Genomic DNA, 25039 nt, shown 5'->3' with positions numbered 1-25039 from the left:
TTTTTGAGGAATGAAAAAACAACAGCTTGAAACTCTACTGAGTTTATCATTTTAAGCTAATGCTCAATTACTTAGTTGATAGTTTCCTTTGTTCTATCCTCTGTTCTTTTTGAAACTGGTCCCCGATTTGTTACCAGGTTAATACCAGGAATAGTTTTTATCACAGGACTTTAAATTCCAATAAATTCATTACTGAAATCATCCTTAATTGCTTAATTGACCCAGTGGCTGAAGATTATTGAGGATGATTATTATTGATTATTGAGGATAAGCTGGAGCAAAGACTTGCAGTGGGATGGAATGGAAATGTCAACGCTGACACCCCCAATTCCAAGAGCTTGGCAAGCTGCTGTTCGACTGGCAAGGGGAAAGTGAAAACGCTGGACGGGACAGTGGTTCCAAACCCTGGTCCAGGAGGAACACTGTCTGGAAATCTCTGCTAAGACTTCATTGGTCCATTTGCTTTTTAGACTTCTGTTGAAATTGTTTCTTCAGTCAGTCCTACGTATCAAACATACCCAGCTTCAAGGGTAGTATCTAACAACTTTAGCACATGTAGTTCAAGCAGGGAGCTGCGTCAGCATGCATAGGGTGCAAAGAAACAGTAAAAGTTTATTCTGTGCTGAAAAGAGAAGAAAAGAAACACAACCTTTCGGCTGTGGAGCCTTCTTCACACCAGACACCCAGAGAAGGTTCCACAGCTGAAACGTTGTTTCTTTTCTTCTCTTTACAGCATGGAATAAACTTTTACTGTTTCTTTGCAACTTTAGCGCACACGTTACACAGGCTCTCCTCAATTTACTTGCTATTTCTGATATACACTTCATAATAGTTAATCAACTGGCAAAGAACAGACACTTTGGTGGGAAAGACAATAAGTGTTTTTTTTTTCTGCTGCAGAGTCAAATTAGTTCCTGCTCATTGCGGGCAGCACACATGAATGAAACTCAGAAACGGGCTCACTTGACTTTTAAAGAGCTGAAAGCTAATTAAGAGATAATATTTGGCCTGTGATTAAGAACAAGAGGATTGTTCCTCCAGGACCAGGTTTGGGAATTGCTGGATTAAAAGCAGGAGAAGAAAAGTTGATTTTTTTTTGGATACCAAGTCATTCAAGGAGAATGGTTTCAACAGAGATGCATGTTAACTGAAAAAAGCTCTCTGCCTGAGAATCGGCACAGACTTGTCACTGTACTTTATTTTCCTAAGTGTTCACTCACCTTTTTTTTATTTTTTATGTGTTGCAAGTGAGCTCCCAGGAAACATGGCCAATCAACATATGACAAATCATAAAGCTGTGTGCAAACATAATTTAATAGTTAACATCCATATTTCAAGCACCAGAAATCCTCAAACAATCCTGGGGTGGATTTAATGTTGAAGGCTAAAGAAGACATGTCATACAGTGAATCACTCTTTGGTCAGAGGTTAGCTGACCGTTACTGTAAAGCAATTGTCTCCATGCCTGCTCCTGGAAAGCCCCAATCTGTATAGTCCTGTAGGTCATCCTCACCATCCTGTCTTTTTAAGATTATGAACATTTTAAAAGTCACTGATAACTAAGCAAGTAATTTGTTCGCTTAAAGTAACTCTGGTCCTTATGACTTATTCTGAAAGCTGTATCAAATGATGTCTAAGACATTTACAACATGTATATATATATACTGTATATAAACACATTAGCTGTTTAATTGATGACAGTTCAGCTGTTTTGAAACTCCAGGTTCAGGCATAGAGACCCATGACATCAGTGGTCAAACATCATGCCAATCAGACAATCCCAATCCCTGGACATGCAGAGGACTTTTAACAGCCAGTTTTAACAGCCAGACCCCAGCTTTATTTCAAAATCTTACTGGAATTATCTTTTTTTTAATTCTATTGCAGTACTCGCCAGATGTACAGCAATTTGTCAATGCCATGTCAGTTGTGTACTAGATAGTATATTACATTCCATGTCATTTTTCTAGTTTTGTGGGGTATCGTTTTCACGAACATTTATTGTGTTGCTTGGTTAAAGGTTCCCAGCTTCTGCTCCAACAATATGATCTTCTTGCAGAACATGCTGAGGTTTGGAGCAGGTGTCAACATCTCTGAGAGGGGTGATGCTCTGGCACTTCTTGGAAAACTGGGGCAGATTCTTCTGCGCTCTTCTCCTCTCTTTCCGAAGAAGTGGCATTCTCCGTGGGGCCAGCTGGGCCTTGTGGTTGACCAGAGTTTGTGGCTTCTAGGCTTTCACAGGCTTCCGATGTCCACTAAAGGAAAAAAAAAAATGAGTTATTGATGCATAATAAATATTAGTTGTCTTTGCAATACATTTGATGCAGAGATACTGTTTGGGTCTCCTTAACAGCTGCTTACTGATGTTGTTTTACAAATAAGAGCCCTTTTGCTAGTCAGTAGCTAATTGACCAAGGTTTAGAAATGCAAGAAGTCACAGCGCAAGGTCTTAAAAACACCAAAGAAGATATACAGGAAGGGTATCCTAAATGTTCTGAATCGAAACAGTTTTTCTGGACGTCATGTACTGTAGACTTGAGTAGAGCTCTGGTCACCCTCTTTTATCAAGAATGAGGCTTTAGAAGTGACCGCTGGTATTAGAACTGTACAAAATATTTCCACACATGGCACAATGTTATTCCTGCCTTTCAGTTATTTCTGGAATGTCACAAAGGAGTGTCCGTTATTTCAAATGCACCCAGGCCAGGTCAGGAATAAACCCAGGTCAGGTCAGGTCCGGGATCTCATGTAGCTGTTTCTTGAAGACAGACAGAGTATTGGCTAGGTTATGTTTTTGATACCTTGAATTAACACTCTGCACTGATCTAAATTAAAGGTCTTCTGCCAGGTGCTTACCCAGTCTTGAATTTCATCCGTCTTTTTTAATTTCTTGTGCCACCTCTTCAGCTTTTAACACTTTCTTTCAAAATCATATGCTGCATCTGTGACAAATGTACACAAAGGCCTGGATTCCACCCACCTGAAATTTTCAATCGACACGTTTCCAGATGGTAAAAGCAAAGGGCTGCCAGCAAACAAGCCGCCATCGAGATTTGCTTGTAATTTGCAAGTAGTGGGTGGGTTGAAGCTGAGCCAGAGGCTGTTTCGCTTTATTCGTCTGGTCGTGAAAGACAAACCAGCGAACACAAGTGGAAACGCTGTGGAAGTGCATGTGAAACATGAGCAGGACAGACTTCTTTACACAGAGGGTTGTGGGAAACTGGAACAAGCTTCGTCCAGCTGCTTTCAGGGAAGGACTGATGATATCTATGGATTACTGATTAACTACCAAGCGGATAGTCTAAACAGGCCAAAGAGTCGCATCTGGTTAAAGACTGTCTCATTCTTTCCATTGTGTTTGTTATTTATTACATAATAAACTGGACATGCCTCAAAATTTGACAAGGTGATATATGTCCCAAACCCACATGACCTGAAATGACTGAACTAAAAAGGTTGCTGCCGCATTATTAATAGAAAGGAGTAGACAACAAAGGACCACATTAAAACCACTTATTCGTAATATAGTGTGCCTGCCATAATTGACATGCACAGTTGTAACCACTTAAAGAAAATCCTAAATACAAGGTTTGAGCCATTTTAGGTCTCAAGCCAAGGAGATGTGGTCTGTTAATGAGCCGGTAGCTCTGCCTCCAACAGAAAATTACAGTCTGTTCCCCCAATATCAGGGCACAGCCAACGCTCCAGTGTGCGAGAACCCATTGCAACAAAAACGCTCTGTGATTATTAACCCTAAACCAAAACATTAAACATGGTAAACACCAACTTACCACTGCTGTGCATTCATAGTAGTTGCAATAATTAGAAAAATGGAGATGATCTAAATAAAATTATAACCGTGACATAGAACTAACTTCTCTTGCACTTGTTGTGGTATGATCGCCCCCTTCGGTGTCCCTCTCTGCTGCTACCTGCGTGGCCCTGCTGGCGGATCTGCCGGACGGCCCGGCGGCGATGTTGACGCTGCTGGAAGACTGCGTGTCCGAGGTGTTCCCGCCCTCCGCTCCCGACAGCCCGGAGATGACCAGGCCGCTGGAGAAGCTGCGCTTGCCGAACAGCAGGCTGAGCGTGGAGCTGGAGGAGGAGCCCTGGCCGGGCCTGAGCTGGGCCGCGGCCGGCAGCTGGGAGCTGAGCGGGCCGGCCACGGAGAAGCGGAGCGCCTGGGAGAAGACGGAGGCAATGGAGGTGCTGTTGGACAGCCTCTGGACCACGCCGTGGGCAGAGGTGGACACCTGCTGGCTCTCCAGGATGGGCCCGGACTGGCTGGTGACGGGGGGCCTCGGGTTCTGTGGCTGGACAGAGCGGCTCCTGTACTCTCTTCTGGCTAAGAAGTAGAAACAGTGAGGCGTGTTGACAGACCGGCCCATTAACAGACTACTTGCCTTGAAAACCAATATGACTCAAACACTGTATTCATGTTTCCCTTTAAGTGGTCAAAATTGCGTGTTATTGCATGCAGGCTAAATTAATAATAATAATAATAATAATAATGTTGCTTTATTAACCCTATACAATTTCTTGCATTAGGAATTCGTCTTTTCACATACCCCAGCTTGCTCTCCATGAGACACACAGACACACAGACAGGGAGAGAAGCTGGGGGTCAGAGTGCAGGGTCAGCCATTGTACAGCACCCCTGGAGCAGTTGGGGTGAAGGGCCTTGCTCAGGGGCCCAATGGAGTAGGATTCCTCTGCCGGCTGCGGGATTTGAACCGGCAACCTTCCAGTCACAGGCACAGATCCTGAGCCACAGAGCCACCGCTCCGCCGATTACTAATTACTAATACAGGTAAGTGCTTATTAATGTGGTCTTCATTGTCTACACATTTTAATTAAGAACGAGGCAACAACAGTGTTTTTAAGTCAGTTATTTCAGGTCCTTTGATTGTAACACCCAGCAATGGCGAGCCACGCCTGCCCTATTTGCGGTTCGAAATCAACAGTGAAAAGTCAAGTCAATGGGTGCTGCAATGGGGTGCAAGTACCTGCTCCATGCTGCCTGCCTCTGGTTGCCTGCACAGTCCTGGTCCTGCCCACACTCAGGCTCTGAGAGGTGATGGAGCTGGGGTGGTTACTGAGAGAGGAGCCTCCACCCCCACAGTCCCCGTCCTCCATGGTCCCCCTGCTGTGGCAGCTCGTGACGGTGTCCTTCCTCACTCTGCAGGACACGCAGGACAAGAGGAACCCGCTATCGCACAGCTGGAGACAGATGGGCCATGAGCTAGCAGATTTGTTTCTTTGTTAACCGAGCTTTCCATCCCTAGAACGTCTTTTAATTTGGAAAAAAAAAACCCACCATGCACACTTCAAGCCCCAAGTACTATTTTCCACTGCAAAGGGAGCAAAAGCTGAAAGTGTAGTTTTCCTCCTTATATTCTCCCGCACACCAGAAATGGCAGTTTTCACGAAATCTCTAGCCTAGCAAGTCACAGGAAAAAAAATGTTTGAAAACTGAAGGTCTGGGAAGATCTTGCTGAGATTGTAGATAATAACCTTCCAGAATAAAGGCATGCCTGTATTGTGAGTAGTGGTCATCAGGGGTCCACTGAAAAACAGCGGGATCAAGCAGGAGAAAGAGAGAGGGGAAGGAGGCAGCACTAGCTGAGTGACGAGAATCAGCAACAGAGGGCTGCCCATGAAGAGAGAATGAGGGAGAGATCACTGCTTTTCACACCTGCTGTACTCACCTTAACCATTTGGAGAAGAGCCAGGATTTTAAATTCACCAAACTGATGGGCGCACCCCAGATGCCCTGGAGCTGCTTGTGGGGTCCCATGTAGGACGTAGTCAGAGGCGACACGTACATGGGGTAGCCCAGAGGCTGGTCACAGGAGGAGTTGATCATGTTCCTCAGAGCTTGCTTGGAGTTCTGGATGCTCCCTCTCTCTGGGTTCCGATTGCGGAGGAACACCAGCTCCTGCTGCTGCCCTGCCCAGAGACCTCGGACACACTCCCTGTTGATCTGGAAGAGAAAACAGGTCAGGGAAGGCAAAGCTCATGTCAGGTTTTAATCACAAGAAATGGAAAGAAAGCTCATGTGGACTTTGGATTTGATGAGCTGCGCCACGCTCGGCAACAGAAATACAGAGAACTGGGTTGTTAGTTTCCTACATGTTGTATAATCGGTGCCAAAGAACATGCCAGGATAGACAAAGATGTTGCGTGCTGTGTGCCCTGAAGTGTGACAGCAGTCATGCGAACTTTGCGTTTGTTAGCAATCACTGAGGAGGGACATCATCACATTCTGTTTTATGTTCAAGAGCTGTATATTTTTCGGCCAAATAAATTAAGATTCACATTACTTCTAATGACACTGTGAACAAAAAAAACCTGTTTCCCATTCCCTTTTCTTTAGTTTGTCTGACACATAGCGACCCTGTATAGTAGAAATAAAACGTTTGAGGGACATTCTCTGAATGATTAAGCTGTTGCTTTTTATCCGATCATCTCAGTTGAGACAGTCATGTTGATCAAAGGTCCAGGTCATCAGACAAGTGGTACCAATTGTGAACTCAGGCTAAGCCAACTCTGTTCAATGAGGAGTGTGTATTCTCTCCAAGTGAATTCTAAGAGTCAGCCCTCTGAGAACATACACAGAGTGAGAGAAATGTGAGGATGAAAAGACATCACTCGTGTAGGAAGAAGGAGGAAACTTAAGAAGGAAGAATAAACTCAGAGGAGAGAGGAAGACCATATTAGAGGTGAAGTATTTGGACTGTGAGAGAGATTGCTTAAAAGACCAGATTCTATCCAGGAAATCTGAGCATTGGAAGAGTACCAGACTCTATGTCTTAAGAAAGAGATTTGCTGTCATATTTTTGTGCAAATACTGAATGCCTACTTTTGTAGTATCTACAAGCTAAAAGAAATGTAGTGTGCAGGGTTTTAAAAAGAGAAGTAGCTTCCAACTGTTCTGTTTAGTATCCATTCTACTGAGAGAATTAGTCCTGGACAGTGATACTTTGTTTGACAGGATGCATGTGCTGTTTTAAGGTGTTTTGTGTCTCGAATTCACCAGGAATTCTGTGTCTAAATCTGTTGAAGACAGGATTATTGAAACTCTTAAATCTGTGAATATCTATACAAGACTGTGAGGGTCCTGTTGTTGTAAATAAATATTGATTCTACGTTTGCCACCTTATTGAAATATTGCCACCTAAGCCTGCCATTTTTTTACCAAGCTGCACAGGAGAAGTGAAGAAAACATATTCCATGATATGCTTAGTATTCCCCGACTACAGAGGGTGCACTTAATAATTTTTCTAGTTTGCATAGCAAGCTATTGTCAGGACCCAATATTTGAGGACTGATGGGCACTACTTATTTTATAATTATTCATACTCCCTTATTTGCAGCATCATCAACAATAATATTAATGTTCATTAGTTCTTTTGCATTATTAGGCAAATGTTATTTTAAGAATATTTGCATACGAATGCACGTTACACCTTACTGTGAAATGGGTGCACTACAGGCGCAGCCCTGAGCCTCACCTTGATGACTTGGAAGCTGAGGTGACGCTTGTAGAGCATGATGATCTTGTATTCGTCAGCGCCTTCGTCCATCATGTGCCTGAGAGTCAGGAGGGTGTCCCTGCTGGACAGCACGGCCTTCCGCCAAGCTGGGTCTCCCTCGTGACAGATGACCAGGGTCTCCTCGTAGTTACTAATGGCCTCGTACAGGACCGCAGGGTCCTCTGTCTCCTCCAAGCAAGTGAAGTGGTCCTGCATAAAAAGAGGAAAAATGAGAGCTGTGCCTTTCAGTACGTCTTCCAGAATCCCTGCTGTTCATGTTCCAGGAACACTGCCTTCGAATGTCATCATTTAGCGATCCCCCTCCACTGTCAAAAGCTGTCCAGACATTTGATGCAGTCAGAAAATCTGTGTTGCTGTTCATCATGTTGGAGAAAGTAATCTGTCTTCATGTATCTTAAGTGCAAAGTGCCTGTTGCCTGCTGTGACACACCTCTTTAACTTGCAGTGTGAGGCACGGTCAATACTTGTAATTAAAGTCTTAAAAACATTTTAAAAAGAGGCCAGGACAAAATCTGTAAAGCCACGGTCACCGAATGTGATGCCATGTGGGGGAGTGGACGTATGCTTCCTGAACAAGCATGCAAAAGAAGACATTTTTCATATTTTGAACATCACCAACAAATTCTACTCAAAGAGTTGACAGGTTGAGAAACCCCTGATGTCTTGAGAAGTGTTTTAAGAGTGGGGGTGCAGCTCTTACCTGGTGGAGCTTTAAGCTCATGCGTATCGCTGGAGCCACAACCTTCTGAAGGAGGTCCATGTCCGTGAACACCCATTCATCCTTAGCTGCTATGCGGAAATCTCCTTTAAACAATGCGTTGAAGCCATACAGGAAAGACTCCAAGCTGCCAAAGAGACGGGCATGAAACCTCACCAGCACCATTCACCACACTGGTCAGTGGGCTGCTTCATTTTTTTTTTATACTGGTTGTCTGCTTACAAACAGTGAATGCTGGTAACACATAACCAGTGCCTAGTTCTGATTTATTTCTATGTGCCCTTTGTTACACCTTACATAGAGGCTAAATATAACGTCATAACCTTCAGAATCCCTTATAACCAGCCTATAAGAAAGTTTTATGATGGCATTGTTAGGCTACATAAGGCTATGTTGAAATAAAATTTGTATTTGATGTGTTTTAAGTGCCATTAAAACTTGCTGCGTAAATTACATCGTGTTTGCCTAACCTCAACAAAACAGCACAATATACTGTACTATAAACACACATGGACAAATGAGCAATTGAAATGAATGAAGATTTTCAAGCCTTTCTGAGCAGCTCGTTGCTCCTGAGACAGCAGCTTGGACACTGTCCCAAGATGGAGGGGACACTGACCTGTTGGACATGTTGTGGGAGGCACTCCCTAAAGATCTTCTTCCAAGGACCGAGAGAGCAAAGCACAGGGTGACTAAGGGGGAGTCCTCTTCGCTGTCGACAGGCTGTGGAGTTCGAGCACACAACAGGATTTACCTGCTGGCCTTGTCAAGTGCCAGCCGAATTCCAGCGTTCGTTACAGGAATACAAATACGTGTCAAAAATTCAGTGTCAATGTGATTTATTTTCATGGTTAAGACAAGCAATAACTCTTACTCCTACCAAAACTTTCATTCATTTTTGGCTGATTAATTGCATCAGATACGTAGGAGAATTCAGAAGGGATAAGTTACATTAAATAGGTGGGGTTTTATTGTTTTTTTCTGCAGTGTTTCAGACTGATCCCTTCCACTTATTTCTTAGTATCAACTCTGGTGTTACTCAAAACACAAACGCAAATCCATTGCCCTTGTAATAAGCAATGTGATTTGTAATGTTGTTACAGTGTTGTTACAAATTAGACCTGTAATGGTTTTAATGGGAACTACTGTACATCATGACATGTCACCAGAATACCCACCCACCACCCCCCCCGCGTCCCTGTGCTGCAGGAGGTGAGCAGCTCTGCACTGCTGTACTACCACTCACCTCCTCCAGCTTGCTGCTGCAGTACTGAATCCACTCCAGGTACACGTTGCAGAAACTGGCCCTGGTCACTCCTTGGAGGCAGAGGACGTAGTCCTCGTCAATCTTGACACTGAACACGGCGGGGTCTCTCTCAATGTGGTGCCACTTGGTGTACACCTGGAGTGCCTCCTGCACTGAAGGCTCTTTGATCCACTTCTGAAGCTTAGGGGAGTGGAGCAGGTAGTATATGATGCTCTGCAGACGAAACACCAATGAAAGAGAGATCAGGATGGCTGTTACTGAATGAATCCTTTACTTCTCCCCCAGTCAGCAATTCACATATCGGCGAAGAAAAGTCCATTACTGGCACAAAAGAAGGTTTGAGAATACTGTAAACTCTCAATGATGATCTTCTTCAAGCATCATTTACTTGTTCCAATGCATTTTACACTATTCAGTCTTGCTTTTTCTAACATCTTACATTACACCAGTAAATGCTTATATGGTTTGTGAGGAGCCCCCTCACAAGCTGCATTATGATAGGCTTCCTGGTAATTTGAGGGGCTTGCCCTGCTCTAAACTGGGGATCTGCCCTGTTAGAACATCAGAAATGCAAATTCAGACTTCAGCCTTTCTACAACAGCAGTGCAGGATGTAGTTTTTAAAAAGGTCTTGAAATGCATTCAGACTCTCTTTACCTTGAGATAGTAGGTGATGAGCAATTTCCTCAGGTCGTACACCTGCAGCATGGTGGCGGCGTTGTTCTCACTGACGCTGTAGCCCTCCAGCAGGTACTTGGTGGAGGTGACCTCCCAGGCCAGCCAGCGCAGGTTGAAGGCGGCGTTGCAGGACAGGATGTGAGGCAGGTGTCCCGGCTCACAGCAGCAGCAAGCGTCGTCGTCTTCCACGCCTTCTGTGATGGCCTCCACTTCCCGCTGCTGGCAGTACGTGCCTTGGGGAGAGAAACTTCGCATCAAGAAAGGCTTGTGGGCTCACGGTATACACCCTCTCAGGGAAACAACTCACAAGGAGCAGAGTATGAAAGAGGCTGGCTGCTTTGTAAGAAACACAGTACCATGCACACCAGGAGGAGAGTGAACAGAAGAAAGACAGACCACAGTCTCGTGGTCCACTTGTCAGCATCCAGTTTTAGTCATTTAGATACATTTTAGAGTCCAATAGATGTTTATTGTGACTCTTATTATTGTTAGTTGTAGTGATCTAGCTTGATCTCAGAACTGAGGATGGGATAGATCATAAGAAAACCTGGAATCTCCTGTAAGCAGTATTGGTGGGCCACTAGGTAGCAGTCTTCCCTCCGGATAACAATTTCCAAAGCAGTACAGTGACCAGGGACTTCACTTGGATGACGCGAGGTCCTTAGTAGGTCATTGAACACTGGCCTACCTAAGGGTTCATCTTTAATTCATTTGGTGAAGCTATTTCTTACTTCTGTGCCTGATCTGTTCTATAGTGGGGCTGCTGTTTCAGAATGGTTGCCAGCTAGCCTCACCCAAGTGGGGGCTGCACTTTTGTGATGGATGTAGGTAGAAAGTGGGATCCATTCTATATATTAAGCATTTTGGGATCTTTCGGAATAATGACCATTTTTAGTACTAATATACTCACTGGCCAAAATATTAGGAACCCCAACTCAATAGGTTGCAGTGCACTATTAGCTTGTGGAACCTGAGGCAGACTACCATCAGCAGTACCCCTTCCAGACCAGAACAATCAGATCCTGACTGTCATTGCCCTGATCAAATATGTAGTTAAATCCCCCATGCTGTTACTCTCATCTGAAGGAGGAGTGAGATGGGACTGGGGTGCAATACTTCCCATATTCTTTTCAAGCTGTTCTTGCTATTCACCGGAACCCGGGAAGGAGTGGGTGTTCCTAATATTTTGGCGGAAAGGTGTGAGTATAAATCTAATACACAGCATCTACTTTAACAACACGTGTCCCACCTCTGAACTCCAGGCCTCGTAGCTGGAAAGTAACCAGGCCGTTCCCAATCTCGATCAGGTGCACAAAGGCGTTCAAATAATCTGAGGCCAGCATGAAACAGTCCCCTTGGCTGTAGTCCCCCCAGCGGCCCAGGAGCAGATCCCCACACAGCGAGCGCTGCAGGGATCGCGTCAGGTACTCGTAGAATATCGAGTTGAGGTTGTTATCATCGCTTCCTGAATAAGACAGAAACGCCTTTGGTAAAGTTCCTTTCTTTAACAGACAACAGAGTGGAGATCTTGCAAGGGATATTTATTAGGGCAGAAGTGAAAAGAAGGGAGAAAGAATGGAGATAATAGAAGATTTTGGTCACAGGCTTGTCCATATCTTTAGGATTTCATCTGGTATTGTTATTAGCTTTCTAAATATATACAAACTGCTCTTGATTAAGCCTGCACCTGAATCACAGGGAGATCCCTAGCTGCAGGTTTTTACTCAGAGGGCCTTAGAAAGCATTTCTTGCACAAGCACTCATGGGAAAGGTGTAGAGATACATACTGCACCCACTGTGAGGAATAGAAATGGAAGAACAGGGTGAAATGAAGAACTAAACATGAAGAAACAAATAAAGTCAGAGCTGTCGTGTAGCTCTTCAATGAAACACGTGGCATCAGGAATTGATTATGTTTACATGGGGATCTGCATCAGTGTGCTTCCGCTACAGTGGAAAAGTAGGGCTTGATTCCACACTGAAAAGCAGAAATAAGAAACACAACATTTTGGCTGTTGAGCCTTTTGCAGGTGTTGAACCTGTTTAATACCTGAGCCTTATTATTAACTAATATATATTTTAAAAAGCATTGTGTTTTTTCTCTTTCTCTCTTGGAATTAACTTGGATTCTCTTGCAAACTGTGAGAGTTTGTGTATCTTTGTGAAGGCACGGCAAACACTGCTTTAACACTGGCACACTACCGGAGTGACTGAACTCGATATTCAGCCAATGTCCTGACCGAGAGAGATCCTCTTTTTTACCTGCGTCTTTCTCAATCTGGGACATCAGTCTGCTGTTTGAGTTGTCTATCCGTTTGGTGCTGCACAGAAGAGGAGAGAAAAAACCCAGCTGGAAATGAAAATACATTTGTTAAACAGACTGTATATCACCATCACAGACCAGTTTAGGTGGGAGAGGAGGAGAGTCAGGAGGATGTGGATTCTTGGACAGCACTTATAGCTAATCCATGCTGCTGTGTTTAAAGGTTTAGCCCAAAATAACGCCCAACAGGCAACATGACCCCAAAAGGCTTTCTCGGAAGTCCAATCAAACAAAAGAAAGCAATCCTTACTTGTAGTTTCTTTCCCAAAACTTGACCGGCCGGGGATAGGAAAGGACGAAGATGGCACTGCCGAGGAAAGGACTGAGTGGGATGTAGAACAGTGAGGTCACCAAGGTCTGGAGCAGGAGCATGGCTGAGTCTGCGCTTCTCAGTGAAGGAAAAGGGACTTCAGCACAGCGGGACAGAGCAGAACAAAACCGCTTCCGTCCCACTTGGATAAGGAGCCAGGAGACTCCCTGCTGACACATAAAGCTGCTAGATTCTTTTTTACAGGTTGGTAAGAGAGGTGTCATAGTTCTGCAAAATATTCAGACAACAAAACAATCTCCAGACGCCGGCGGGAGGTTTCTCTGTCGGGAGTGGTTGTTTCTGTAAAGACACAATGGTTCCCGGCGTGGGGAAGACTGGAGGCAGGCGGGGGAGAAAGGATACGTGGCACAGCGAAGGGCTGAGCGACAGCGTGAAATGCACTTCCCCAGGAGATCTGCCACGGCGCCACGTACACCAGGACAAAGTGCAGCTTGTAGAGGAGGTCCCGGAGCTGCAGCAATGAGGACAGAGAGGTCAGTCGGCACTGCAAGGGAACTCCTAAATCCCACACCCAAAGCACTGCCTTCTGGTAGACAGAACCGTTTCCGCTTCAGACTGCTGAAAACAGGACCAATTAGTACATTCTATTAGTTTCTAATGGAAATACAACTAACAGGAGGTAATCTATAACTCTGGACTGGGACACATGGAATATGGGCTGGACATCATCGCTGGGGCATCACCAGCTACCTGAATCACGCAGGTTAAACCAATATCAAGTCTGGTTCTGCCCTCTCTGGAGATTCCACAGAAGTGACACAGGAGGCCATAATTAGTCAAGACCTTGGTTTAACATCTCATCTATATTTTGCCATATGGAGGTACCGATTTAGTATTTGGCCAGAGAAAAGAGCTTTTACCTTCTGGTCAACCAACACTATTTACAGCATCATCCTGGTTCTCCTTAGAATGCAGACACGGTCCTTGCATAGCTTCTGAGGTCTAAATCTTAATATTTGTTATTTGAGCTATTCATTCTTTTGTCAAATGTGTGCCTGAAATATTTAAATATCTTCTTCTAGTTACAGGTTGGTCCATATTCCTGCATTTTTTGGAATTCATGGGTCTGTCAATGATAAGAAACCATCTGGGTCCTGAGGCAGCAAAACAGCCTCAAATCATGATAGTCCCACTACCACGCTTGATGGTCAGAATGAGGTTCTTCTGTTGGAACATTCTCACTGCGGCCAAGTTTCAACTTTTCACTCATATGTCCAGAGATCTTTCTTTCGGTAGACTTGTGGATCATCCAGGTGCTCTTTCATCAACCTGGGACAGCAATGTTCTTTTTAGAGCACAATGGTTCCTTCCTGGCTATCCTACCATGAAATTCATTCCATTCAGTCTTGTGATGGTTGATGCATGAACACTGACATCAATCGCAGAAAGGTAGGTCTGCAGATCATTATATGTTACTCTGTTGCTCTTTGTGAATTCCTGGATGTTTTTCCGTGTTATTCTTGGGGCAGCCTTGACAAGATGACTGATCTGGGTAGAGTCACCATGGTCTTGAATGTAGAGAATCTATCTGACAGTCTCCAGACTGATGGGCATCAGCTGCTCCTTTTGTGATTCCTTCTGAAATCTCTTTTGATCATGGCATGATATGCATCCACATAAGCTCAAGGTTTATGACCACTATATAGATACAGGGCAGCTCAAACTCAGTTTTTTCCCCAATTACTTAACCTCCTGATTCGAATTACCCCTTTTACCGTTTTGTAAACTAGGGGTTCACTTATTATTTCACATACCCAGGTTTTTAATTATTCATTTTTATTTACTACATACAACATTGGATCTCAAAAAATAAATCAGTAAATGTAAACTCTTTTGCCTGTTTACGAAAAGACAATGTATGTCTCAAGCATATTCTCAGGGTTACACTGTTAATTAAGTACAGGTCCTCTTATGGTCACAGACATGGAGCTGTTACCATTAACAAGGAAGTCCTTCTCAAATGCAGAAACCACCAGCCCACACAGCGGGCTCCCATCGGCAGTGACCTCTGTGAGGTCCCCCTCACTCACCTTGTGGAACACAATGGACATGAGGAAGAAGTCCAGGAGGAATGTCTCAGACGCCCAGCTGTAATCGTACTTGAAGAACAGTAAGGTGAATATCAGCGTCACGCACTGGAAACTGGGATGGCAAAAGGAGGAGCGCAGCAGCTTCATCCCAGCAACTGTCATCAACAAGACATCACAGCTGGAGCAAAACACAGAAACCTAAGAGACTCGGGGGGAAGTGGCATGTCTGAGGGCTTGCTGAGCAGATGCAGAGGCAGGCAGGGTTAAAAGGGTTCGGCAGGATCCTTCACCTGGCAGTGACCAGGCTGGTTCGAGTGGTTCAGAAATCCCAGAGCTACCTGCAGTCTGGATTCCCAAAATAACTACAGGTCTGGTCCATTTCCAGTGTTTCTGGGACATCATGTTCAGTGGTCGTCTAATATGAACTAGTGGTGATACATTGGTGCATGTGAACAACTAACACAATACAATTCAGGACATTTCCTGAATCCCTTCATGAAAAGACATTAAGGACAGGAGAGTTTATTTATTACTACAAGTTCCTGTAGGAACACAAGCATCAGATAGTACAACAAATAAAAATATATGTTTATTCTTATATATTATTAATATTATATTAGAGACAAGAGGAGGCTATCAACTACAGAATTTTGTCCATCATGTGTAGCAGATTCAATGTAATGGATCAAGCATATTACTGTTTCTAAAATATATCTGAAAGCTGGTATGACTGGCATTGAAATAAATATTTGCTAGTACTAATATTTGCAGCTTTACAGTTCTCCTTGAACTAGGACACAGTCCATGGATTACAGCATGTTTGTTCAACAACAGACCTAGTGATATTATAACATACAGCCTTCCAATTGCCTTTCTATTCCAAGTAATATTTTAAAAAGACCAGCTTTGAAAGAAGTTGGCTTTCCAAAATTTCAAACACTGAATATAGGGACACATTTTTGTAAAACACCGTCCACACCTGATGAAAATCAAAGACACAATCACATCACAGTCTAATATAGTCTAATGATATTTTTATCAGACCAATGTGCTTATTGATACATAAAATATGTGAAAGGCCTTTAAGTCAGTAGCGTTAAGGCCTGTTATGTAAAGTTGATCACAATTCTGTGAATAAGAATAGAGAATAAAAAAACAACTTATTAAAACTCTTGAATATGTGACAATTATTATATAACACTGCGGTTTTGTTTTAGATTTGTGCATATGGTCTTCAGTACCTTGGAGTGGCCTAAAAAGTTCTAACCTGGACCTAAACCAGAGTATTCTCTGATATTGAAAAATATCATTTAAAAATTGTATAGCCCAATTTTTACAATGGTTGGGAACAAATACATTTGAAAATATAATGAAATATATATATATATTTACATTCTAATATATTGTAGATTAACTTTGACATATATTTTACACATAGAAATGTCACTTTTTGCCTGTAATGCTTCTAAATGCAAATGATTCTTTTTAATTATTTTTTATGATTGTTTCCAACCAAGTTGGTTATATCTTGTAATATAGGATTATATTAATTCTATTGTATATTCTTCTTCCTGGGACTGAAGAGTTCCCCCAGATGCCCTCCTGACAGCAGGATTGCCTGTCCTTGGAGCAGAGGAAAGCGCTACTCACTGTGTGCCCAGCTTCTTTCTGTGGCTGAGGCAGAAGCCGTCGTTGATCAGGGCGCTGAGGATGATGGCTGGGTAAATGAGAAACTTCTCACAGCAGACCAGACACACATGCAGCCTTTCAAACCACATTAAGTGGGCGTCCTCTGAAACATGGAAAGAAACTGCGAGTTGTGGGGCTGGATCATGTCAGACCCATACAGGGAAGCAGTGCTTAGCAGTCTAACTGTCTCAAACTGACTTCTACTGTCTCGCTTTCAGGAAAGGCAACAGGACTGGAAACAATAACGCTTTGATTTCACAGCATGTAGAGAGAGACAGAGACGTGGAAGCGACAGACCACCAGCCACCTTCTACGGTTCGATTTTGGAGAAGAACGCTTGCACCGCTGCACGAACAGCAAAGTGCCGTTTAGTTTTGTTGAGGGAACTGGATTCCTTCAAAAGCTTGAAACAGTCTTTCCAGGCTCCCACGTGCATCCTAAGTTCCTTACCTTCAATGAAAAGCATCAGCCCGGACCATTCTTTTAAACGCCCAAGCGAGTGAAAGAAAAACTGATGAATGACGTGCAAGCGAAGCTTGAACAGAACGGGCACCCCTGGAGAACTGGTGTTTCCTGACCCTGTCACCCTGCTCTTTAAAAGCCGACCGATTCTGCCCTGTCTCGGCTCACACTGACCTCTTGGTTCGTACTGCGTGTACTCTTTACTTTTGAGAATGGGATGCGAGACCCAGAGCCAGGGGTGGTGCTTTCTCAGCTGAGGAATCAGGTAGTGGGTGACAACGCCAACAGTCCCAGCTAACGTGTACAACACAATGGCGACAAAGGGCTGCAAAAGACAAGGACACAGAACTGACACCGGGGGAAGAGTAGCTCATGCACACAAAACGCACTCCCCTGTCATTCTGAAAGTATCATTTTTTTCCCCATTTACCCAGGTTCAGATACTACCTGGAGATAATCCATTTTGGAGTTCACCGTCACAAAATTCTAAAATTGATGATGATCGTCATTTATGTCGGCAGCTGGTTACGTTTCTGATCAGACTGTTTTTCCCCCCAATAACATGAACTTCGGTATCTAATAATTCAGAGGGAAGAGCAGTGAAAGAGAGGGATGCTGCTTACCTTTAGGGACAGAAACACAGTGCTGGCACTCAGTGCAAACGTTAAAACAGACGCTGCAGTGCACACAACCAGGTCGGAGTGGAGAATTTCCCTCTGCGCAGAATGAACACAGGGAGAAGGGTTAATGTTCACTTGCATGTAGAGGTGATTCACTTTATCCTCTCCTGTTTGGATAAAACAGTGAACAAAGTGCCTTGACTGCAGCATTGCACAGCCAAACAGCGATAAACCACCTTTAGATTATAGTTCCATTACCACTGAATTCCTCAGCTTCTCCGGAAGAGGATCTGCATTTTCCACTGAGTTGTCATCATCACAGCCTTTTAAATCAGGCAGCAGTTTAGACTGGATCAGAGACCTGCAAATACAACTGTTTCAGACCTGTATTCGATCCCGGAGCAGGACATCTGACAAAGAGCAAAGCACAGTTGCTTGACATGTGATTGTGAAATTGTGAATTGACTACAGGAGCTCAACACCACTGAGTTTGCTTGGTTAATATCAATTTTAACTGTTTTTAATATAGTTACTATTTTTAATATAGTATTGTGTGCAAATCCCAAACTTTCTTTGCTACAGGTATATTTTTGTTGCTAAAAGGTGGGTAGAAACCTCTTGCCCAGTGCAGAGTTTTTACCCTTTTCTTTCTATTTTCATTAAATCTGATCTGCTTTGCTATTATACCTCCACTGAAATGAGAAAGAAACTTACATGTTGCTATTGTAACAGTGCACAAGACTAGATCGAAAGCATGGGAGATTTCGGTACTGCAGTAAGGTTTGCGTTTGAAAGACTTTGGTTTCTGTTATTCTGATTTTTTACCTGAAACTATATCAAAAGTGACAGATAATTAAAGAAATACCCAAGTGATTAATTAAGGTTAAGACATTATCAGTGTGAAATCTGTAGTTGCAATAATGTAAGACATTAGAAATTATACAAATATTACTACAGTAGATTTAACATGATCTTTTCACAAATATGTGCAATTCCGTGAGAACTTCTTTAACAAGGAGATTTTTAGAGCAGGACTGGATGAGGTTTGTGCTAGTTTCATGCCGACCCCAGTCCAGTGTAAGGCTCAGTCTGCAGGATCCTTACAGCAGTACTGAAGGGTCACTGCTCTGGCGACTGAGGTGGTAAGAAAACACAACGAGCAGACCACAGAAGGCAGAGAACAGGGCTGGGATGTGCTGTTCATCCCATGGGTCCTGAAATCAAGACAATAAAACAAGAAATAAAAATAGTCATGGTGCTTTCATAAAGTTTAAAGAAAGGAAATTCAGCCTTCAGTCATCCCTCTTACTGAGTTGGTAGTGTTTTCTTAAAATTAGTACAATTTACAGCATACCCAGAACTGACTTTGCTTCTACTGTGGCAGTCTTCAAATTTGTATGCTGCATACATGTCTTAGAAGCCAGCACTGGATGGTAAACAGTTATGCACAAAGGCACAGAATTTATTTTTGTGCAGGAACCAATAAAGCTAATTGCCAGCCTTTTCCAGTACAATTATGTATTGGCCTCGTTTACAATATTCATTGGGAGGAGACTAATAACTCAAACCTACTGTACCTTCAGAGCTCCAAAGCAAAAGCCATAAAGTGTAGCCAATGCAATCAGGCTGCGAAATAAGCTGTACAGTGCAGAGGTCATCCCTGTGACAGCTGCAAGGAACAAGAACATCACACAAATCTAATGTTTCACTTAATTCTACAAACCCTCGGGTTCTATAAGTAGCCTGCTGAGGCGGAATTCAGTTCAGTTTCAAGGTAGATAACTGCTTGATTTGTCTGCGATGAGGCCACAGTTCTGAGTCCCTGGTAAAACCCATGTCCAAGCACTTAAACACATACTCACAGCTGTTACACAAATAAGAATCAGTTCTTTATACAACCATGGATATCTGCTTTAATGCACATTCATTTAATTCCACCCTCAGTCAGACTTATCTCATCTTCAGGCTGCACAACCAACACATACAGTAATTAACAAGTAATTCAGCCAGCCAACAGCCAAAAGTAATTTTCTCTGTCTAAGCCTGTTGAGCACTAGTTTGGGGTCACATATCATTTTAAAGCATATCCTAATGAACTGGAAAATTCCACTGTTCTTCACCGTGTGTTGCTGGAATGCTGTTGCTGGAGTGTTTTCAGCAAATAAAAACAGACTTACCAGTTCCGCCAAAGAAATGCATGTCGATTTGTTCCAGCAGGTAAATCAGGAAGGTGTTGATTTGGGGGAGGAGGCCCACAAGAAATATGATTGGAAAGCAGTGTACAAACCCTGCAGGGCAAAGGAGGAAACAAGTCAAAATGAGCTTCTAAACTACTGTCATATGTTCCTCCTGCAATACTTGTTTCTAGTTTCTCACATTTTTGTCAGAAGTATAATTTATGATTGCAACATTTAAGTGATAACGATAATCAAAGACAGGAATAGTTATACACTGTAAGAAACAGGAAAGTCAGCATTTTATTAAGCCGACATGGAATCTAAGTCACACTTATTTGTACACTAGAAAAAGAGAGATGATGGTTCTTGAGACTCGGGCCCTGAAGAATTTTGTTTAATTTGAGAGATGTTATCAGGTGTGAAAAGCTGGGATAGTTGTGGAAACATGGAACAAAGTTACCTTTCAAAGTTTCAAGGAAAATTGAGTAACTCCAGCTACATCAGCATTAGCTACAGCTAATCAGCGTGATGTCCAATGTTAAATGTTCTGCTTGTCTGACCCTGTAGCTTGAGAATTTTGCCAGTTTTAACAAATCACAGGGCTGTACGATCAGGGCCTGGTGTCTTCTGGCTTTTGTTCATCCTGAACAGTCAATTAAACAATTAACCTAATTATTGTCTTAATTAAACATGTGTAGGGTTGTTTTTCATTAGTTTTACAGTTTATTTCTCAAAACCATCACCTCACTCCTTCAAGGGTGGTGAGAGCTCTGATTTCAAGTGTTTTTGCACAGTATGACCTTTCACAGGTCTCTACAGAACTACACAACAGCAGTGTGTACCTATTAAAACATCTCGTATGAATTGCAGGACATCTGGAGAAATTATTCTGATTCCATAGACTGTAGACACAGGGAGGTCCTGTTTCTTCAGAACAATCTCCAGCAACCAAATAAGGCCACAGAAAATACAAAAATAGGCAGCTCTGCTGTAGGCAACAATCTGATTGTGTCCCTAGAAAAGGGAAAGAAAAGACGTGTTCATTGTTTTGCAGGTCAAGTAAAGTGTTTCTATAAGTTATCATTCTAGAGCTGGTTATAAAACCTTGAGTACTCACAATTCTTTAAGTTCTACTTCGGCAAAGGATCAAATGCGTTTCATTTTCCTTTGGAAATACAAACATGTCATCTTGGAACTGCAGCACATGACTGATTGGATATCAGCTTTACTTACGTGTGTTGGTGAGGCAGCATCTGGCTGGACACTCTGAAACAACATTGATAAAGGGAGTGAAGCTCATGACAGAAAAGAGCCATCTCCTAGGTGTTAAATCTGCCCAGCATATAGTACTGATCTCTAGACATTTCTGCTGCCTTTCAGCTCACTGCAACATTATCTGTTTATCTGATTATCTGTTTTTTCCTACTGCAGGAACTTCTGGACACCCCAGCCTACTCCCATGCTTCAGCTTTAGAGCTTTCTGCTGTGTGGGAATTGGGATGTTCATTCAGAAATACCCATCACACATCCAGACATTTTCACTGAAATACTCAAGATCCTCAGGGTCTTCTTACCACTTGTGACCTTAATCACTTAGTCACATTCAGTTACAGTAGGTGAATAACCAAGCAAATGATTTTACCTAACTGAATCCACTGCTTTTCTTAGTATGGAGCACAGAGGTCATTTTACATAAAGCCTGTAAACCAGAAACCAGTAAAACAATGGGTTGAGTGAAAGTGGACAGAGCCTTGCATACCTTCAGTAAGGAGTACTGACAGCTAGCGATGACCAAGCAGAACTGGAACACCCATATATCTTTAAAGAAGCCGTGGCTCAGCAGTACAAATCCAAGGTAGGAAACCAGGAATGCCAGAAGCACAGCCACCATGTTCTCCACCGCATCCTGGTTCCTGTGAGCAAACCAGACAATATCACCTTCATGGCAAGAGTCTTTGTCCTTGGCCCGAATGTGTCCTTATCAAATGCGTTTTGTTCTAACTTGTTCAGCTGCTTACATCAAAGTCTGGAAAACTACTGTTAGTGATGTAATCTCACCTGGAAAGTCTTACAAGTATCTTTTGCTCAGGAACTGAGAGCCAAGGGTTGTGGGAACCTGGAACAAGCTGTTATTAAAGCTGATAACCTGGCTTCCTTCATAACATGGCCAGATGAGAACCTCAGAGCATTTATCTGCTAGCAACAACCTGATCTAGATGGACCAGTTGGCCTCCTCTCATCTGCTACCATTCTTATGCTCTTAAAAGACACGATGCCTCTTTTAGTACTCACCAATAGATTGTTTTGAACCAGTGTGTTGATATATTAGGACTTATTAAAGCCACTTTATTAATATTCCATGATGTTGTTTTAATGTAGTATAGCAGTATTTAAAAAAACCCCAACTACGTTCACTTACAAAAACAAGAAATAAAAAAGAGTTGTGCATTTAACAGAGTCAGTCCACCCAACTCAGGACCAAAGCAAACAAAGGTAGAATTATGTCACAAAAATAAAGATGGTAACGATTCATGTGGAGGTATAGAAAAAAATCAGTGAAACGGTTTCGAAGAACTGTGAACCAGAGAAAGAGGAAAAGTGGTTGGTTACCTGTCCAGCAGTGCCAGTAACGTCAGCCGGTCATACAAGATATTAATCCATTTTCCAGGAAAAATCCAGATCTTGTAGTACTGCTTACGAGCAGGATTTTCCTGTGTACAGGTCTCTGAGGTTTCTTCAACGGAGTCCTCTTCCTTAATGCAATATACATCACGGGCTCTTGAATGTATTTATCAATGGTATGTCTTCTTTACAGTATTACAGCCATCACAACAGCCAATGACCTATGACTCAAATAACTTCATATACTTAACTCAAAATTCACTGGAAAATTATCGTCTGCATTATAATTGAAATACATAATAATCTAAATATAATTAATTTTCCTGTCTCTTTCACAGTCTCTAGAGATTTCTGTTTTTACCCCTCTCCTTGTTAGATTGTTGGCTCACAATTTACCTTTATGGCAACGCACGAGCGTTATGAATTTAATTAGGGTTTCCTTTCACTAATTTGCCTTGATTTAACCATACCATCCTGTCCTTTTACCATGTTTACCAACATCACAAGTTACCACAATAAATATTACGGAAGAAACGCCATCCCCGGTTGAACTTTTCAAAACCTGAAAGCCACACAAAATCCCATCCCCTAGTCCACTCCAACACTCTCTGCTTCAGAGGAGGACAGCTCCCACTGGAGTGGGAAGAGACAGTTTAGAGATGTTATTGTAGCCATCTGTCTCCGTTTTCTTCCATGATCTGTATAACACTGCACCAATGAAGAGTTCACTGTTGTTTCTAACAGCAAAACACTGAAATACCATGGGGGCTCTGCACACAAAATAAATCACAATATAGCAGTGGGAAAGTAAGGAACAAAAACAGCAAATTCGCTGGAACACTTGAAGAACTCTCTAAAATTAGAAACAGTGCAACCAAATTAGAAAGGAACTATTCCTTCATTAGAATTTCCCAGTCAGCTATCATTTTCCAGATCGAATGCTGTAAAACACTGGTACAGACACTGTTCCATGATTACATTTAGTTTGTGAAGATGACCCGAAGATGCCATTCTTACCATTATTACTTATTAAAAATCAATGTTGTGTGCTATATTGAAGCCAGCAATTAAAGTAGACAATACACTTGAACAGCTTTGCAGGGCTTGAAGCCAAAGTATAAATTGATTTTTCCATTGATGTACAGTACTTCTCAAAACTACAGAGGCTTGCACCCGGCTGTACTCCGCACGCACCTGAAAGATCTCTGGGCGTGTCCTCCTGGGCCTCAGTCTATGCGCGGGCACGACACGCCTCTGGAAAGGGCATTCTGGGAGGCCCGCAGCGGGCCCATCCAGGCACTCCGAGTTGGATGAGGTGGACAGGAGCTCGCTGGGCAGCCGCAGGACAGGATAGAAAACAGTTTACAGGCTCTTGCTCATGTGGATTGATATGCCATTGTCTGTGGTACTGCCCTGTGCTCCATTCCTTCCTGTCCCCAAACCCCCCCCCCCCGCCACTGACTTCAGACTTCAGACTCCTGCTCGTACCGCGCTTGCGGGAACACAGCCTGCTCCTGGCTCACGCCTGCTCTGCCCTACAGCTGCCCAGCAACTCCTAAAAGTTGCTGGGCAGCTGTGCTAAAACTGTGCTAAAAGCCCCTTCCGCAGTACAAACTACCCATCATCCCGTATCTCTGCCCTGCCTTCAGAAGCCTTGTTGTACTGCCTGCATTCAGAGCGGCTCCTGTATATAACCTCTGTTCAAAACAGGCAAACAGGCAGAGATGCCAAAAGCAGATACCTGTACATTTCTTTCAAGGCTGTGCTAACGTTATAAATTTTGAAATTTAGATTTTAGTGAAAATTCATGATTTAGGACATGGCAAAACATGATATCAATAGGCTCTGCCTCAACCAAACCATCCTATGTGCCTGGAAGAGATTAAAATTGCAGTACCCATTTGTGACAGCTGTTATTGACTCAATACATATAGGTTTGTTAAAATAATTGGCATAAATTCCTGGTCAGCATCTCATCCCCCCTTTTCATCTTCAAGTTGAACAGAGTGTTTTGCAGTGAAATTTATATTCGGTCAACTGGAAATGCTGGGGTTGGTGAACTGTTTTTTTTGTTGTTGTTGCTCAGGTATCATTTTATGTATACAGTATGTGTGATCAGTCTTCCTTCTGTCAAGGTATAATCTGACTGGAGAAATGTGTGAAGTCACTGCACTAGATTAGCATTAAATGCAGAAGTTGAGCAGTTTGCGACTGCACATTTGAAACAGTGGCCATGATATAGCCATGACAGCCGTGATAAAGAAATCTGTTAAATTACCAGATATTCCCTGTAATCAGCTCTGCTCCTAGTGGCAGATTCAGTGCTCTTTCAGCATAGAGTTTACAGGGCCTCTCCCCTAAAATGAAAAATAAAAACAAATGAAAGTCAACAAAAAAAGCACAGGCCTGTCATGTAAACATATCTTATAAAGTACATACCTGTATATTTTTCTCAATAAACCTGAGCTAATTTTCCAAAGTTTTCCTAGAGGAAAAATCATTCCCATAGTTAAATCATTGTCACTGTTGTATTTTTAAAACTTTACATTAAATTTATACAGTAATAA

The 25039-nt window shown here is 42.8% G+C and overlaps 1 protein-coding gene across 1 annotated transcript in view; it reads right to left on the bottom strand.

Moving 5' to 3' along the window:
- Window positions 1–1299: 1299 nt before the first annotated feature.
- The window catches only part of pcnx2 (pecanex 2), a 38033-nt gene continuing 14293 nt past the window's right edge, over window positions 1300–25039 (bottom strand). The window contains exons 8-34 of the mRNA XM_088934387.1: window positions 24751–24829; window positions 23667–23802; window positions 22461–22603; window positions 21610–21763; window positions 21084–21116; window positions 20693–20864; window positions 19851–19961; window positions 19251–19342; window positions 18778–18887; window positions 17932–18034; window positions 17677–17769; window positions 17228–17378; window positions 16553–16694; window positions 14903–15080; window positions 13215–13323; window positions 12792–12921; window positions 12481–12539; window positions 11468–11683; window positions 10198–10451; window positions 9521–9754; window positions 8894–8997; window positions 8257–8401; window positions 7515–7745; window positions 5709–5983; window positions 5007–5179; window positions 3876–4345; window positions 1300–2255 (exon numbers count right to left, since the gene is read on the bottom strand). Coding sequence (XP_088790513.1) covers window positions 2085–2255; window positions 3876–4345; window positions 5007–5179; window positions 5709–5983; window positions 7515–7745; window positions 8257–8401; window positions 8894–8997; window positions 9521–9754; window positions 10198–10451; window positions 11468–11683; window positions 12481–12539; window positions 12792–12921; window positions 13215–13323; window positions 14903–15080; window positions 16553–16694; window positions 17228–17378; window positions 17677–17769; window positions 17932–18034; window positions 18778–18887; window positions 19251–19342; window positions 19851–19961; window positions 20693–20864; window positions 21084–21116; window positions 21610–21763; window positions 22461–22603; window positions 23667–23802; window positions 24751–24829 — 4268 coding nt within the window. The 3' untranslated portion in view covers window positions 1300–2084. The remainder of the gene's footprint in view (window positions 2256–3875; window positions 4346–5006; window positions 5180–5708; window positions 5984–7514; window positions 7746–8256; window positions 8402–8893; window positions 8998–9520; window positions 9755–10197; window positions 10452–11467; window positions 11684–12480; window positions 12540–12791; window positions 12922–13214; window positions 13324–14902; window positions 15081–16552; window positions 16695–17227; window positions 17379–17676; window positions 17770–17931; window positions 18035–18777; window positions 18888–19250; window positions 19343–19850; window positions 19962–20692; window positions 20865–21083; window positions 21117–21609; window positions 21764–22460; window positions 22604–23666; window positions 23803–24750; window positions 24830–25039) is intronic.

The sequence above is a fragment of the Atractosteus spatula genome, chromosome 15 (genome assembly GCF_055471065.1).
Source record: "Atractosteus spatula isolate fAtrSpa1 chromosome 15, fAtrSpa1.hap1, whole genome shotgun sequence".
Lineage (NCBI taxonomy): Eukaryota > Metazoa > Chordata > Actinopteri > Semionotiformes > Lepisosteidae > Atractosteus > Atractosteus spatula.
The sequence above is the reverse complement of the archived record's forward strand: the minus strand, read 5'-3'. Positions and strand labels throughout refer to the sequence as shown.